Genomic DNA, 18635 nt, shown 5'->3' with positions numbered 1-18635 from the left:
AATTCAGTAATCTGGCTAAGCATATTGCATAAACATCCCCACAAGGCCTATGAATGGTGTTTTGTCCTACATTACCACATCTAGAGGCATTTAAAGTTAAATTTCTTCAACATGGGATAATGAACGCAATCCAATTTGGGCCAATCCATTCCACAGCCCACCTCTTGTTGACAAGGCAAAAAAGTATGAAATTTAGAAATAGAATACATTACAAATTTTAAACAAAAACATTTATTTTACAAAAAAAGATGTCACAGATGAGTCATAAGCAACAATTCAGAATGAAAACAGATGAAAATCAATTTCTGAAGTTGTGAATGTAAAACTACTTTGCCACCAAATAAAGGTTTTAAAAAACTGTTCACTGCTACTCTAATTATGATAAAATTTACTGCATATGGTCAAGAGAACTCAGTCCTCCAACATCATGTTTACAGTTACTTGAATGCTGGTTCAGTCCTTATTTGCCTAGAATACTTCCAAAGCTACAAACTGCTTCCGCCAGCCTACGTATGGCATTTCCTCAAATGCCCAGTAGCAAATCAGAACAAAGTTGAACAAAATAAGGCAGTAATTTATTAAGTGCTTGGTTCAAACAGAAAACTATTATTCTGCAAGGCAACCGCTGGAAAAACCCCTATATGGTTACCTTGTGTATGAAAGCTATAAACTTTACAGTTCATTTGCTGCAGCAGAAGAATCTCTTTATCCTCCTGATACAAGACCACCTGTGAAATCACCAATTGTGCAATAGGAATGAAGATTTCTTAAAAATGTGCCTACTTTCAAGAAAAACGTGCAATGACATTTCCCATTTGAAAAAGGAAATTTTGCTTCTTCAAAGTAGAACTATTTGCTAGAAAAACATGAAGGACAAAATAATCACAAAGTTCTTGCTTTTTTCCTCAATAGTGGCTTTAAGAATAGGAAACTAGCTTTTTATACAACAAACATTTCGTATTCAAAAGCCATGATGCACAAAGAAGTTAATTATAAAAGGTGCAAGATCCATGGAGAAGCTGCTTTTTTAACCAAAGCATTCATTCACAATTTTTTTAAGGAGAGCAAGAAGTCCTTTAGAGTTCTAATAACCTTCATCAACGTCCATAGCAAAAAAGGAGTTTAGAAATTTTTGCTGTGCTGCTGCGCATACCACTGCTGCCTTTGCTTGCGATTCTCCAATTCCATGAGGAGGGCATGGCGATATGCTTCATACAACTTCACAATCCGCTCCAGTTCCTTCATGAAAAGCAGTTTCAGCATTCCCTGATAGGTATCCAGGTCAGCCAACTGGAAGAGTTCCCATTTCAGTATGTGATCGTATCTGTGAGAAAATGCAGGAATATATAAAGCAAACATACAAAAAAAACTAATGTCACTGAATATGTCAGACACATTTTAATTAATAACATTATACTGAAGCACACTCTCAACACTTCCTACTACAACAAAATTGATTGATTCAGGGAGAAGAAATATGTTTGGTAATTTACACTTGGTATCTTTAAGTTTCCAACATAACAGATTTGTTGCGTTATAAAATGTATTTATCATCCGGCATAGGGAAAAAAACATTTAAGCAATACTCACTTCACAGGAGCCCTAGCGTAGACTTGCAGCCAGTCTGGAATCTCTGCAGTGTGATATGGATTGGCAGGTACAAGGATAGGCTGACTTCTGTCAGCTGGCTGTGGTTGATATGTCACAGGAGGTGGTTGGTCATAACGGGGAACGCTGCGAAGGAACATACCAGCAAATCTTTTTTATCACAATCTAGCAATGTATGTGACCAAGAAAACATTAAACTGAACAAGACGTGGCTAGACGGATGCTCCTGAGACTTTTAAATTCTGATCTAGATTCTTCCAAAGACCAATCACAGATCTTCTGGCTTAAGCAAGTGATTAGGGACTGTGGAAAGTGGTTTCTTAGAAGAAGAAAAAAGGTAAACCATGCTTTCAAATCAATCTGACTCCTGGTGATTCAGTGACACATTCATATAGTTTGGGGCAACAATGAAAGTGGTTTCCAGTAGTGCCTTCCAAATTATTTTTAGAGCATTCATGTTTGGTGGTGAATCTCTCACTCGAATACTAATGAAATCTGACTCTTCTTGGTTTTTTTTTTGGGGGGGGGGGAATACCAGCCTACATTGGCTAAGTGTTGCCACTGAGTTGTAATTTAAATTTGCTGTTAATTTCTGTAAACTCATATTTACCCTTCTGCCTACATACAAATTATTCAAGCATATACAGTAGTCCAATATTTCTGCCCAAGAGGATTTATAACAATTAGTCTCAGCCCACCAAAACCAAGAAAGATACATGATGATTCTTCCAAGCTGAGTTCTTTATTGTTCCTCATCTATAGACAGAATCTTGCCAAACTGAAGCACTCTGCTATCTGCATCTATCTGATAGTATCTGCATCTATCAAATATTATAAGAACTATTAGGAAGTGCCTGTCTTCACCCTCTTTCTCTCACACTGGATCTTTATCTGGATTTAGCTGCCATTTATTCCTCAGGAATGTACCCTCTCCCTCCTGGGAATTCAATCTACTACATTCTGTCAGATCTGCAGAATTTCTATAAGACGCACAAGTACATCTGAGAAGGAGAATTATTAATAATAATACTAATAATTTATAAAAATGTACATGCAGCCCAACTCCCAGCAACTCTGGATAGCAGTGATCAACAATTCCTCTTGTTAAAGCTCCAATTACTAATAATATCGAACTTAAATTCACACAAATCTAGGAGTATTAATGTAATAGGAATTTAAACATTTTGACTTGAGTGCTCTGTTTTTTAAAGACTTCATTTTGAGCCAATTATAAAATTAAACATTATGACCCTTCTTAGAAATTTGTGGGGATTTATACAGTTTCCAGTATGACTAGATTTCCCCAACTCAAGAAGGATGCAAAAGTGATGCTCTGACCTTACAACACAGACAATTTTTGAAGTCAATGCTAGACCTGGAGTTCTGCATCCATTTCAGTTCAAGTTTTCTAATCTAGGTTTGGCATACCACAACTCTTTCCATTTTAGTATTTTCTGTTTGTAAAATAAGAGCATTGGTCTACTCACGCTCTTTGCCAGAGAAAATAAATAAATATAAATATTTTTAAATATATTCTTCAGAGTATAGAACAGAGATAGAGGTAATTGCATATAATGTCAATTTTTCTACTACAAGTGAGTTGGGAGGATTGATAATAGACACCTCCTTATTAATAACTGTTGGCTATTCAATATCCTATAGTTGATTAAAAAGTTTGAAAATGTTCCATTTTTTGCATGAAGGAGTTTTAAGCTTCAGTTGTTTCCAAAAATGCTAGAAAACTGTTCATATTAAAAATGGAGTATTTTCTGAAGCTTTATACCAAACAGGTTTGACAAGTTTTGTGAACAAACATAAAAAATCCAAAATTGCTGATTATTCATAGTCTTTATAAGTTAAAATAAGTAAGAAAATACATAAAAGCAATAAAGAAATTGATTAGCTTGTAGCACAGTTATCTCTATTCAAAAATTCTATAGTGAAGATCACAAGTATATTACCTGGGAGCACAAGGATGTTTATATTGTGCTCTTTTATTAATGTGGTCAACATAATACACTCCAAATTCAGCTGATTCAACACGGTCCCATCCTGGAGGCAGCCCTTCTCGCTCAAATGGATGGCTCCAATGTGTTGTGTTAGTATTGTGGTCTATGTAGTACTTTCTTCCTCTAAGAGTCCAATCTACTGACCAACCAGGAGGGAGAGGTAAATCTTCTGAACTGTGATTTGTTAAATTTCCTAATGATGTTGCAGCAACCCTTCCAATGCCTGGAAATGAAATATTAATAAAGCAAATAATATTTAACAGTGTAATTTTTTTTCTCAGAAAAGCAGAAGGTTGTGATCAGTTCCCTAATATATTACCTTTGCATCCTTTTTCCTCATGTAAATGTTCCTATTTGGAGAATGTATCTGTGATTCATTCTCGTTTTGCTTTCAGAAATTCACATATACTCATCAACAAACTATGAAAAGTATATTTTAGTCAGTTCAATTTTGGACTTTACTGACAAATAAAGGCAAATTTTTTGTAACAATACATTTGTCATTTGCTACTGTCTTCTTCCAGGATGTTTTTTGAGTTCCAATAAATTCCACGGACCAGGATTCTCCAGTCTAGCTTAAATCCCAGGTATTTCCCAGATAGTCTCAAATCTAAGTACTAACCAGGCCTAAATTGGTATACTTTCCAAGTCCAATGTAAGCCAGGGGCTAACCATATGACCAATTAATTGTGGATCAGAGTTTTTCTTCTAAGGGCAAGCTTTAGTACAAGCTTGCCCTTAGAAGAAAAACGGTAACCTTCCTTTACCCATAAGAAGACTCAATAACACTGAGGACAATGTAAAAGACATGGTCAAACATATAAAATCTTCTAAACTAGATAAATAGCAGCTAAAAAGGAGTTTTCAAATGTTCCAGTTCGAATGGTTTCCAATAAGGAAAACAAAAAGAAATAGATACTTGAGGTCACAAGTCATATAGAACTGAATGTCTGGAAACAAAAGGGTTTTTATTGTGGAGTTAGTTTTCCAAGATGTCAGAAAACTTGGAACCAAAGTTTTCCAAGAAATTAAGAGAGGCAAAATGAAAGTTGGGTCTCTTTTGGTTTTAGGCATGAAGTCTCAGAAAAGATATTTCCATTAGCCAGTATCTAAGAAAAGTTTAATTATTGGCTTAACTAAACTTCCTGTAATTTAATACATTCTAAACAGCGTTAATTTTCTAAGTTAATAGGGAAGGTAGGTTCTCATCTACCATCTCATCACTTTGTGCCTTTGTTGGTCTTCTATCATTCTGTGAGAAAGGATGAAGGTATAATGGAAGTCAAAGAAAATAATATTGGCAACTTGCAGAAATGATGCACTACACCAGCGGTTCTCAACCTGTGGGTCAGGACCCCATTTGGGGTCGAATGAACATTTCACGGGGGTCGCCAAACAATGCAGTCCGCCATTTTTCCCCCCATTCCTTAGCTGTGCTACTCCCTTTTATTCTATTGGCTTTTGAAAGCCAATAGAATAGACTCTCTTGAATCGAGTCTAATTCTATTGGCTTTCAAAAGCCAATAGGAATTGTCCAGGCTGTCTCTGCCCTGCTGAGCCCGCCAAAAGTCCCATTCTGCAAACGGTGCTGTACCAGTTGAGTAGTCCTCGACTTATGACCGGTTGAGTAGTCCTCGACTTACAACCGGTTGGGGGGGGGTCACGGCATTAAAAAGGTTGAGAACCACTGTACTACACTATTGCTCTTAAACAAGAGGACTAACTGGCTCAAGTTTCCTAGAGGAAAACATTGATGGCTGAAAGAGATGTTTACTGCATTGTAGATCAAATTACTACTCTTATCAGTGATATGTCAAGACTGGTCAGTTCCTCCAGGTAGACCAGACCAGGAAATCAATTCCACAGGAAGTCTAAATGTAGCCTATAATAGAATCGTGCAAGTCTGATTTGCTTTATCTCCTTTGCCTTCTTATAGTCTTATTCTCAGGATTGCTTCAGCTCCTTTTGCCTAAGTAACATTTTTGCATATACATGTCAAGGTCATTGCTCTTACTTTCTACACCACATGATCAACCCATAAAGATCACAGGTTCCCTTGTTAGCTTCTCCCCAAGTATTTGATTTTAAGGAAAAATTGGCTTATTTTAAGGCAGGAATTATGAGACCCTCTCAGCTTCTTTGACCAATTTAGAAGGAAAAGAGAAGACAGCTAACACTTTGATCAAAGTCTATCAGTGGTTAATTTTGGAGAGGGGGGATGAAAAAAAAAAACAACAAAATTTCTGAAGATCATTTTATGTTTTAAAAATGTTACTTATCCAAGCCATTAGTACAGTACAGTCATCATGAAGGGACAGTGCAACCATGTTGCAGATACTGCATCATACCGCTAAGAGGATAAAAAGTATAATATTAATTGCTGCTTCCAAGAAACAGTTATCCACTCATTTGCACCCAGACAGCTCAATAATATTGTAACTCTATGTCATTCCACATCATTGGACACACTTCTTTACTTTACTTCCTCTTCGGGTGTCAAAGGAGATACAAAGTCCTGGTTCTTGTTGTTCTGGTGGTCTCAACCACTGTTAATTGATGTTGTCTTACCATCTTCTTCTGGGTCTGCCTTGTGTTCTGCCTTCTCTTTTTGCATATGCCCTGTACAGTATGGAATCCCAAGATATCCATTCCAGGTGAGCAAACAACTTTATTTGCTATTTTTGAATGTGGTTTAGGATTGGTTCTATGCCAATCCTTTCTCTTATGCTCTTATTTCTGATTTTATCTCTTCTGGTCACTCTAGCAACTTTTCTCATCTCATCTCATTTCTGTGGTGACTAACTTTCATTTAGGTTTTATTGTAAGTGTCCATGTTTGGCACTGGTAAAGGGGTGGGGATGAATATGCTTTGTATGAGATGCTTCTTTGTGGTGATTGGTACTGCCTTTGAATAAACAGCCTGATGTAATGCTTTTTGGGATGTGTGGTAGTAGTGGTCCATTAATTTGGTTAGTATGATTTTCCAGCTTTTTTTAAGAGTCATGGTGGATGTATGGACACATTCTTTTCTTCCTTGGTAGATAGAGATTGTGATACAAGGGTCTGGAGACAGAAATATGAGCATCTGGTTTGATTTGACTTAAAACAATCTCACTCTATTAAATGAGATATTTCCAAGAGTGCTTCCAGACAAGACTTCTGGTATGCAAAAACTTCATTCAAGGAATGTTATGGTGGGGGAATTGCATCATCTTACATCTTGTAACCTATCCTATTACAAGCACTTTCCTATTTTTTCCAATCTTTTTCTTACCAGAAAGTATCTTGTACAGCAAAAGAATCTGAGATTCATTTTGACTGAAGCATTAAAATGCCATCCATTTCAGGGCACTCTAAGAAATATACATGTATAGAATCTACCATTGTATGTTCTTGGAAGTACTAAAATGTCTCCTAAATTTGAAGAATTTCAAAATAAGGACTAGAATAATTGGATAAAAATGCTTCTCTACTATAATTACTCAGCAAATGTGAAAACCCTCTTTTAGAAGTTTTGTGTCTACAAAATGTGAAAAAGAATGTAAGCTTAGCTATTCAGCATGGAATTATATTTTGGGGGTGGTCTAAGCCACAGAGTAATACCTGAGGATATTATGAAGTCTGCCATTCTTTCTCATTTTAATATTTCTACTTTGTCCTCTTATTTCTGTAGAATAGACAATCCACATTTTTAGTTCTGTCCACTCATATATTAACTGTTTCTTAGCCAATGGTAAAAGAAACAATCTACTTCCAATCTCTCAAAGATGCAAACTTTCTTTTCTTTTCTTACAAAATCTTAGAACAGAATTCAAAGTAATTTCCTGCCATTTCACTGAAACATCTTATTTTCTCTTATTTCAATTCCTTAAGAAGGAACCATGAGAAAACTGAAGCACTAGCTGTGGTTTCGCCTTCCTTTTCTCTGTCTTAATGTCACTGCCTTCAAACCTCAGAATTAAACAAAGGCAACCAGACTGGCCAGCAATTTTTCATTTCGCTTCCACTGTCAGGCCAGTCATACCACCAAATTCCCACAACAGAAACACCAGTGATACCAAACTTGCCCATGCTCATTAAAACTTATACTCTATGAAGCAACAGGGAAGGAGATTATCAGAGTCCAATAAAAGTGATGGGAATAATTGGTTTTCAAGATCTGACAATCTGAGTATGCTATATATACCAAGCGTATTTTCCCAAACAAACCAAAATGCTACACTGAACTTGCCACAGTAGTCCTTTTTCTACCACAGCAATAGATGTCCTAAGTGGGAATTTCCATCCCACTGTCAGCCCTTTGACGTAGACCAGATCAGGAAACACATTCCATAGGAAGACCAAAACTATATTTATGGAGAGAGGCTATAATAACAAAATCTTAAAGTCCAATTGTGCTATTCCCCCTCTCCCTCTTATATCTCAGTGAATTAGAGAGGAATCATGAGTGTCGTCTTACTATCTCCCCATTCTACCCTGGTTCACATTATGTTTTTTGAATATTTATTACAAATACATTTTCCTACACTCACTTCAAAGATAGAACTAGGAGAATTTCTGGTGCTGTTTCCTGTGGAATGAGGTAACTAATTTCCCAGCTTCAAAATAATCCAGAAAGAGAGATCAGAGAAAAGTTCAAAAATATATAAATTCTGTATTTATATATTTTTGGATTGACATAATATAAAAATCTTATAATTAAATGTTCTTCCCCATAGATGTTTCATCTTTTTTTGCTAATAATTTCTGAGTGGGCTTGATGTCCTGTTTCTTATGTAGAAAAAGACCCTTTATGTCCTGTTTTCCTACAGGGAAGCCAGAACATTTTGAAAAGGGACATGCCAAATCCCTATCAAAACTAAGGTCAGAAGTTTCTGACAAATGGACCTTGTGTTCTGGATTTAGAATCTACTCCTGTTCATCAGTAATAGTTGCTTAGAGTAGCAACAGTAATAGTTGCTTATAGTAGCTATATTAGCCACCAGCCTCTGAGAATTGGGCACTGTCCAGACTAGTATTTGCTATGAAGGTGGGCACCTTGGTTAATTGGTCTATGTGACCTGAACATCCTTTGTTCCAGATGGCTGGGTTAGCATGCAGGGAAAAGAACTAGCAAAAGCTTGAGATGGCCATGGAAACTCTTATAGCTAAAGCTCTTGTCTCGTGTGTTCTACAGTCCATGTTCCCAATTTTTCTGGGCTTTGGATATTTACTCAAGATAGCTCCTGAAATCAGGGTTGCCACAAAAAGATGCACTGAAGTATTTGAGCAGGTGTAGAATTGGATGAGGAAAAATATACAGTTTAGAGGGCTTACGCTACGCTCCAGGGACTATGCTCTGTTGAAAGAGAGGTGATGGGTTGCTAAACATGGGAATGACTTTACTGTCAGCAAACCCATCAGAGATCTGGGAAAGAGATGAGGTTCTCGATCTTCCAGGCCCAGGAATTTACAGATAGGTGACACGTGGGTGTACACATGATATACCCACGTGTCACCTATCCTCCGCGAGCTGCACTGGCTTCCTGTGGGTCTTCGGACGCAATTCAAGGTGTTGGTTATCACCTTTAAAGCCCTTCATGGCTTAGGACCAGGTTACTTACAGGACCGCATATTGCCGCATAGTTCCCAGAGACCGGTGAGGTCCCATAGATTGGGCCTCCTTCAGGTCCCGTCGGCCAGACAATGTCGGCTGGCAGGCCCTCGGGGAAGGGCCTTTTCTGTGGTGGCTCCGACCTGGTGGAATCAACTTCCCCCCGAGATTCGAACTACTCCCACCTTGCTGGCCTTTAAGAAAGCCATTAAAACTCTCCTGTTCCAGCAGGCCTGGGGCTGATGTCCCCGGGAGGGCCGGGATACGATTGGGACATGCTGTAATGAATGCACTTATTTTATTGTTCTATTGTTCTATTTATTGTTTTAATTTTGTACGCCGCCCTGAGTCCCTAGGGATTGGGCGGCATATAAATTTTATTAATAAATAAATAAATAAATAATAAAATAAATAATAAAGATCTCCGGAGCAATCATGATAATCTACTTTTTTAGAAAATCGGAGACTCAAAGACTGCCTTGTAGGTTCCCTTCCTCATCTAAGGATTGTTCACCCTCTTTCTGATCTGAATGGGTTTGAAGAGAAGTGTCACAATCATATCTAAGTCACTTGCTTCTTGTCTTCTACAACAGGAACAAGGAGAGGGATCTGAGGAAGGGGATTGCAGTCAAGAATACTATACTATTGCAAAGGCTGGTGAGGGGATTGAGTAACAATGGGACTCATGGCTGATGACTTGGGAACTGCAGCTTTGATTGAAGTGAAATTGAAAGATGACCCTCTTGCTCACCCTGCTATTATAAAAGTGCTCTGATATGTTGCTACCTGTGAGTTTGCTAGCCCTGGGTTTTGCTCAGGGAAAAATGGACAAAGGAAAAGAAAGCAAAAGAAAGCAAAGGAAAAAAAAAGATATATGACTGATAAGGATAGTCAACATTGCCCATAATCTCTGGAGTGAGGGAGGAACTGGGAAAGGAGCCATCTCTTTCCAACAGGTTTCCAGCTCTGCCTCTGGAGTGAACAGGAATGTCTTAGTTATCTTACAGGAAGATGAGATTATATATAACATAAGGGAAAACTATAAACAATTTGCCTTGTTGATGCTCAGAAATCCTTCAAATAAAACCATATTTTGCGAAAAGGAGGAAGAAAATTGACAATTTCATCCCTTTCTCTCTTCAAACTACTCCAGACAATTTGCAGTAAGATATGATGAATACATACTGGCAGTAATTAATCTATATATCTCATTGACTACAACATAGTATGTGCTGTACTCTGAACTCTTTATGGGTTTCCCAGGACTACGATTCTACAAGTGGTACTGAAATATTTATTGCATCCCATAAACACAAAACCACATTAAAAATTTAATCTGATATGTTATTAAGCAAAAATATTTTTTACTATCAAGCTTTTTCTCAGATTCAAAGTTTGGTATTCCTTACCACTTTAATAGCAGTTCCTAAATTGTTAAACTGTCTACTTGGGCACTAAAACAGCTTTGAGCTTAATATTCAGTGTATTTTGATAAAAGTTGACTTTTCAATATACAAGCACAAATAAATCTTGCTAAGCTAGGGTAGGCAACAAGTTGCTTGCGTGCAATCTCCCAGAACCTCAAGATTACACTTCCAATAAAACCTTTTGTTTTTGGCAACAAAATGACCCTTTTTAAGAAACAAATTTTCAATTCTTTCTTTTCCAAGATTCAGATCATAACGGAAGTAAAAGGGCTCTGAGAAGCAAAACCAGACTGCTGAAATATACTTGTTTTGATGCAAAGAATAAATGATATACTTTTAAGTGATAGCGGTTTTTTTTCTTTTATGTTTGGTTAGTTAAAGTTGAGAGTAGAATTACCTTCTCAAAAATCTTCATTCTCATCTTTAAAACCTCTCTAAAACATAAAAAGCATCAAGATGTTCAATCCATATTTTCCTGTTGGTAGCACTATGGCCTCCAATAGCCTGTCCAGAAGCAGAATTTGACTTGTGGCTTCTTAAATGTTGCCTGTCTCTGATCTGGTGAAATAAGTCATCCGTAGAATAGACCTCACAGTGGGGAAAGCTTGAAAATCCTATTTCAGATCTATGATCCTGCAACAATGTGATCTATAAAGTGATCAGAGCTTAATTTAAGTCCTTCATTTAAATCCATTTAAGTCCTATTAATATATATTAGAACGACTGAATGGTTCAAAATTGGGACTGCAGCCAAGAAATTAAAAGACGCTTGCTCCTGGGGAGGAAAGCTATGACAAATCTAGACAACATACTAAAAAGCAGAGATATCACCCTGCCAACAAAAGTGCATATAGTCAAGGCCATGGTTTTCCCAGTTGCAATGTATGGATGTGAAAGTTGGACCATAAGAAAGACTGAGCGACAAAGAATTGAGGCCTTTGAACTATGGTGCTGGAGAAGACTCCTGCGAGTCCCTTGGATTGCAAAGTGTTCAAACTGGTCAGTCCAAGAAGAAATCAACCCCGACTGCTCGTTAGAAGGCCAAATCCTGAAGTTGAAACTCAAATACTTTGGCCACCTAATGAGAAGGAAGGACTCACTGGAGAAGGGCCTAATGCTGGGAAAGATTGAGGGCAACAGAAGAATGGGACGACAGAGAATGAGGTGGCTGGATGGAGTCACTGAAGCAGTAGGCGTGAGCTTAAATAGACTCCAGAAGATGGCAGAGGACAGGAAGGCCTGGAGGAACATTGTCCATGGGTCGGACACGACTTCCCAATTAACAACAACAACAATATACATTACAGTAACTAATATGTTACTCTTCCAAGATCAAAGAATATAATACTTCAGAATGTAGCACTCAACTCTAAGTTGAAAGCAATGGATCTGTAGGTCACTCTTGCATTGTATGATGTCAGGGTTCATGAGTCCATAATAATGAAAACACTGAAGAAGAATCGTATGTATGGGAGGAGAATACTAGTGGTCTCCAGAAAGCACATTGCCACTCATCTCAAGTTTGCAAAAGTCCACCTGAATAATTCAGCAAATTACTGGAACGATGTTTTACAGTAGATGGAACAATCAATGAGAATTTTTATTGGTTGAAGTAATTAATACCAATGCAGATGCTGTTACTAAATCTAAGCTTCCAATGAGAGTGAATACTTACAAAAATCTGTATGCACCTTATGTTTTAAAATGCTATATAACAAAATATAAAATTAAAAAATATTAGTTGCTTTCCCTCAAATTAAAACTCTTTCCCTCAAACATTGGTTCAATATTTTCAATAAGGATATGAAACAATACACTGCTTGGAATATGGTTTGTTTAACCAGAATCTCTTTTTATAACTAGATTTAGATGAGGGCCAGGCCACACCATAGGAATCAGAGTAGAAAGTACTGCTAAGAATTATGAAAGTCAGTCATGAAAATAAAAATTAACTCCTCAGTTTGAGCTTGAAACATATAACATACTAAAAGGCTAAAAAAGAAATGTGCTGTGGAGGCAGCAGGATAAAACTACTAGTATGTCTAGTGGAATGAATAAAACTGTACATTAGTTCCTAGTTTAACAAATTTAAATCAGAATGATAAAGCTCATTTTTTGAACAAGCAAATACCAACAAGCAAAACACAAAGGACCTTAAGAGAAAGAACCCTTCAGAGCTGGGTTTGTTTTTTTTTTTTTGCTGAGATTCCATATGGGTCCTCTTAAAAGGGGCGTGATGGCTCAGCAGTTAAAGACACTGAGCTTGTCAACTGGAGAGCCCACATTTGACACCTTAGTGTTGTGCAAAGGGGTGAGTTCGTTACTTGGTCCAGCTCCTGCCCATCTAGCAGTTCAAAAGCCTGCAAATGTGAGTAGATAAATAGATACCACTTTGGTGGGAAGGTAACATTGTTCTGTGCCCCTCGGCATACAGACATGCTGGCCACATGATCATGGACATGTCATTGGACAATGCTGGCTCACTCAGCTAAGAAAGGGAGATGAGCACGGCCCCTAGAGTCGGACGTAACTAGACAGAGTAAACCTTTACTTTTACCTCTTAAAAGGGTCCATGGGCTGGCTCACTAAATGATGTTAATTACACTAGTTATTTGAAATCAACTCTTTATCCAAATTAGTGGAGGAAATGCCAAAGTCCTTCAGCTCAGATCCTCTTACACACTAATAGGGTATTGTTCTTGTTCACAGCTGTCACCCAAGTTTTTTTGCTTTTTCCATAATAATTTGATTCTTAAGCCAAGGGTATCACGGTAATGTCAATAAAAATATGAAGGTATGGTCACAATTCTTATGTGACCCAATGCAAGGCAGCTTCGGGTGTTGGTATGTTCAATCAATCCTGAATTCTATTAGTAAAAGCATAAAAAATACTGTTTAGATATTTTTACATAGAACCAAAAAAGAAAAATAGAATTTATGTGTAAAAATCCCCATGATACTTGCCTGAACTGTGTCTTCCCTGATTTTGTGACATCCTTTGGATGAGGTCAGTATTATGTTCATAATATCTATATTCTTCCTGAACATGATCCCCCAGTTGATGTCGTCTCTGATCATTATAAAAGTGACCAAAATAGTAACGGGATCCAGCATCTCCATTTTCAGTAACCGAATTGGCCTCTGTTAAAAAGGACTGTGAAGATAAGCCATATTCTCGAGGGACCTCAGCTAAACTCCTGGCAAGGTAGGAAGGGGCAGATAGTCTGTTGCTTTCCCGCCGTACTATTTCATGAGGAGGCCTCTGCACTGGAGTCCTTAGAAAGCTCTGATGTCTGGAAAGGGCTCCGTCCCCACCTGCTGAATAGGCAGAAGGCACTGGATCTGGAAGACAGATATCCGTTCGCCTTGGAATAGTTGGACCATGACGGATGAATGAAGGCATCAGATCTGTAGCAGAAAGTTATAATAACAGTAAATACATAGAACTTGGTATATTTACAAATGTTAATGAAGAGTAGATACATTAAAATTTAAACCCTGTAAAACAGAGAGCCCCCAAGGAGGCCCTTTATATGAACATGAAACCCAAGCTGCACAATTCCAACAACATTTAAGGAAGAAATCTCAAGGTATTTAAATTTTGTTTCAAGCTTGTAAGGTAATGTTGGAATCAAAGTTTTTAGCAGCATTTTAATGTTTTTAACAGCATTTTCTTTAAAGTAAGGTAATTCTACATGTTTTTATACAACTTAGTCAATTTCACTTCTTCATGAATAAATACCATGGCCAGGATCAAAAGTATTCCACTGCCATTTTATGAATCTATCATAAGCATGAATGTCAAATTATGTTCAGGTAGTTTGTGGGGTGTTCTAAAATAGAACCTATACTTTTGATATTTCTGGAATCATGATCCAGTTAGACATTAGATAGCTAGATTGTAGAGTTTTCCTGATATATGTACATTCACTGTTCGATATAACATGGTTGTAAACATTGTTTACCCATACACTGCATTTACATTCATCACTTTCTAAGCATGCAGGCATGTCAAACTCGCGATGTCACGTGATGTCGCGCAACGTGTCGGGCTGGTTTTGCCATTGCTGGCAATGGGGTGAGAGTGGCTTCCACGTGACGCATCCGGCCTGCGGGCCCGCAGTTTGACACCCCTGAGATAGTGAGCTGCTTTGCACATCATCAGTAAGTAATTACAGGTACTTTCCCAAGACAGGTAAAAAAAAATCAAACAAACCAAATGCTGGCTTATCATGATGTGCAAAACAAATGATAATCATCTATGTCTATTTCTGAAATTAAGGAATTAAAGCTGCATAAAACATTGCTGAAACAGTGACACATTACATTATTGATATTTCTACTAAATTTAGTTAATTATTTCCTATTATTCCAATATAGCAAAATAATGCAGTATAAGCTAGTGTATTTTGAAACAATGAGGTGGGAGGAGATAACAACCAATACAAACTATTTTGTGTTTAATATAAATGCATTGTACTGTTGTCTTATGAATATTGCTTGATATAGGTTGTTTACTCTATAGGGTGAACACTGTTTAAAGCCTTGGGCCACAATTAGTATTTGTGTTGGGGCAACTAAGGGCTGCAAAACCAGTGATGGTAGTGTTGAGTTTCATTTTTACCCATTTTAACGCATATCTTACAATCTTCATCTATTTCTCCCCTCAAAATCATAGGAAATTATGCTATCAGTTTCAGATAATGATGGTCAGAAGAAAATCTGAGAGCTGCAAAAATGGGACTTACAAATACATGCGGCCATGAACATATTGTTATATAATGCATGATCTAAACCTATTTCTAGCTTTATTAATATTAAATGTGATTCATTTTGCTTCTTTTTAATTTGTCAACAGAAAAACAGCCACATTCCAAGTTTGTATATCAACCAATCTTATCCCACTCTAAGGGCAGTTAGAGATAGTACTGAGTAGTAATTAATGTGAAATTTTGATACTGTATCTCTTCTGCTACATGTTCTTTAAACTCTGATCAGACTTCTTGACCTTTATTCCAAACCTATACTTCAACCTTTCCCACTTCCCCTAAAAATCTGAGACAAGATATAACTTAATTTTATAAGATAAAAGAAAAATATTTAAGCCAGCTATTGGAATGTTAATTATTTATAATAATAAAATAATTGCTTGTTAATTATCCCTGCCACAGCCAGCATCATGTAGGCTTTTTGAAAACTATAATAACATTTCCAATGAATAGTATTTATTTTTGAAATAAAAACATTTGGCTAATTCAGATTATAACTTCCAACTTCTTTTCAGGGTATTCAGGACTCAGAAAATCAAGGAAAATTACTGGTCCCTACCTGAGTTCTTTTGATCAAAGAACTTCATTTCAATAAAAACAGTGTTTATTTAACGGTTTACCTTGATAGCAGGTCCTTATTCCATTTCTACTTAATGCAAAGCAACCAAAAGTTTATGGAAAAGAGATAAAAGCCATCCTTGTTTTATGCTAATATTAAAACTGAATCATCTCTGGGCACGAAAATTTAATTCAAACCACAGTTTTAACTAGAACATTTTATCAACTCAAGCAGGCTTTTGCAATTTAATTATGTATTATAAAAAGAACTCATTTCAGATCCGTTCAAGATATGTCCTGCTCAGCTTCCCAGGTGATAGACCATAAATATGAGAACTCCTATCAGATTTAGATATATAAACAAGATAAGAAAAATATAACCAATCATCACCAGCATCTCCCCCCCAATTTATTCAAAAGAAAATTGTTCTCCCCCTGCAAATGAAATGAGATCAGTCACAGCTGTTTTCTTTTCAAACCAGAAAGCTTTAGGTTAACCATGCATAATCCTTTAAAGATTATAATAAGGTGACAAGCTAAGGTCACATTTGGCCTTCGAACAAGAGCACTTTCACTCCTTAAAGAAATGAGCAGAGACAGCAACAACTACAGGTGATTTAAGTCCAATTTGTTTCCTATCTGTGCCTTTGAAGTTCTGACAGGGGTGGACAGATTTCAGGCTTGGCAAATATACATTATTTCCCCCAGAGCTCCAAAACATATGAAACACTGGCTAGTAGACATATGCTCAGAATTAAGAAAAATTGTATCAGTGAGCATATCTGTTATTTGCCAGCAGTACCAGGACTAAGTTCACAAAATATTCTACTTTGGGTTCTCTCCCCCCACCCCAGGAGTAGTTTAAAAAAAGAACTTAAATTGAGGTTAAAAAGGAGTAGTTTGTATTTGTTGTTATAATTAGACAAGTGAGAACCAGCACCCTCTACTGATCTAACATTATCTAAAGATCTTCCAAAAGATCTCAATTATTATTATTTTTGCTTTCATTTGGGAGAGCAAAACTGCTTTTCGAAGCTGCTGTCCCTATGTAGAAGCTAACCTGGCTTACACGAAGCTTGAAAGAAGATCTGGGATGTAAACTTAATGTTGGGTCTCTTCTCCCACCATTGTGTAAAAGTCAACCTTCACCTTGGAAGAAGCATCCCGGCGATTTTGAGATTTCCCCCGTCCCCTCCCCCTCGGCCCATTCCTTCCCCTCAGGAGAGGGGATGCTTTTTCTTTTCCTCTCTTTTCCCTTCCTCCCTCGTCGCTCCCCTCCTTCCCCGAGCAGGTCTCAACTCACTGCGGAGCAACGGGCTGGTCTCCTTGATCACGTACTTGCCCTGCACCTCGCCCGGTTTGGAGAGGTCGGCGCGCGTTTTCTTCCGGGACAGCATCCCCCTTTCCCCTCCGCCGCCCCCTTCACAGCCGCCGGAGGAGCCACCAACGCCGCCGTCCCCGGGCGACTCCTTCTCGGTCAGGATCCATCGCCGCCCTCCGCCTTCGCCACTTTCCCTCAGACCGCCAAGCGCGCGCACCACGTCTCCCTGTCCCAAGCGCGAGCGGGAGGTGGGGGAGGGAGGAGGGGGGAAAGAGTGGGACGGGTGCGACAGAGTTCTAAGGAGGCGCGCGCGCGCGCGCGCGCACACACCCGGCCCGCGCTCCTTTTCCTCTTCACTCGCAAAGCTCCCGACTAAACTTTCCGTTCCCGCCCACAGCCTGAGCTGAAGGAAGAGCGGCTGCTCCGCGCAAGGAACAATGGGAAGCCAGTGCTGTGAGAGTTGAAAGCTGACGAGGAGCGGGAGGAGGGGGGAAGAGCAGCTGGAAATTGTGGAGGGGGTTTCTGGCTGAGTCAATTTGGCGGACTAGTGGTTCAGGCACCAGGGTAGAGATGATAAGTTCTAGTCTTGCCTTCAGCAGGAAGCCAGATGGGTAACCTTGGGCCAGTCACTCTCTCTCAACCCTACGAAGGAGACAATGGTAAAACCACTCGCGGGCACAAAAAATAGAACAAAATCCAACCTGGCGGTTGGGGGTGCGCCATCTCATGGCTCGGAGGAAAAGGGCTTATGCTTCCTCGTGTTAAACTTGGCGTTCCCTGGCAGTTGAAAGCAACTGTTGCTGGAAGGTACTTACCTCAGGTGTGACAGTTTGCGCAAACTGCAGTCGGAGATCAGAATGGTCTCAGCCCTTGTTAGCTTTTCCTAAAGCCCTAAAAAGTTTGTGTTGCCAAGCCTGGGGCGCTGAATGTGTCGAGGGCCCCGTTTCCAGGCTGTATTGCCAAACTGGGCAACTATCTTGCTCCCATGTATATTTAAGTTGGATGTTTTTAGTGTTTTTATTGGTTTCACTGTTTTTATTGTTTTAAAATGTTTTTAATATTTGTAATATATTTTTTTGAATTGTAAGCTGCCCAGAATCATTGACTGAGATGGGCAGCGATAGAAATGGAATAAATAATTATCCTTTGTTATTAAATGTCCATGGAGATTCTCAGTCGTCCAGGTCATGGTTGTCCCAAAGGTGCTTTTTTAAGAGACAACTGGACTTTCTTGTTTTTGAAGACGTTTCGCTTCTTGTCCAAGAAGCTTCTTCAGCTCTGACTCGATGGTGGGGAATGGAAGGATTTATATTCTTTGCAGACAGATGTAAATCCTTCCATTCTGTACCA

At 38.4% G+C, this 18635-nt stretch overlaps 1 protein-coding gene across 2 annotated transcripts; it reads right to left on the bottom strand.

Moving 5' to 3' along the window:
* Positions 1 to 212: 212 nt before the first annotated feature.
* On the bottom strand, positions 213 to 17640 carry SAV1 (salvador family WW domain containing protein 1). 2 transcript variants are annotated; one of them, XM_039329494.1, is made up of 5 exons: positions 17303 to 17640; positions 13602 to 14045; positions 3570 to 3840; positions 1591 to 1734; positions 213 to 1324 (listed from the first exon to the last, which is right to left on the bottom strand). In XM_039329494.1, exons 2-5 carry the CDS (start codon positions 14038 to 14040, stop codon positions 1123 to 1125), a joined length of 1056 nt encoding a protein of 351 aa, XP_039185428.1. In that variant the 5' UTR covers positions 14041 to 14045; positions 17303 to 17640; the 3' UTR covers positions 213 to 1122. The 2 variants fall into 2 exon arrangements, with proteins under 2 accessions (XP_039185428.1, XP_039185427.1); XM_039329493.1 differs by having other exon boundaries at positions 17268 to 17639.
* Between the last annotated feature and the right edge of the window lie 995 nt (positions 17641 to 18635).

Source organism: Crotalus tigris, unplaced genomic scaffold, assembly GCF_016545835.1.
Source record: "Crotalus tigris isolate CLP2741 ecotype Arizona unplaced genomic scaffold, ASM1654583v1 scf7180000024398.1132909, whole genome shotgun sequence".
Lineage (NCBI taxonomy): Eukaryota > Metazoa > Chordata > Lepidosauria > Squamata > Viperidae > Crotalus > Crotalus tigris.
The sequence above is the reverse complement of the archived record's forward strand: the minus strand, read 5'-3'. Positions and strand labels throughout refer to the sequence as shown.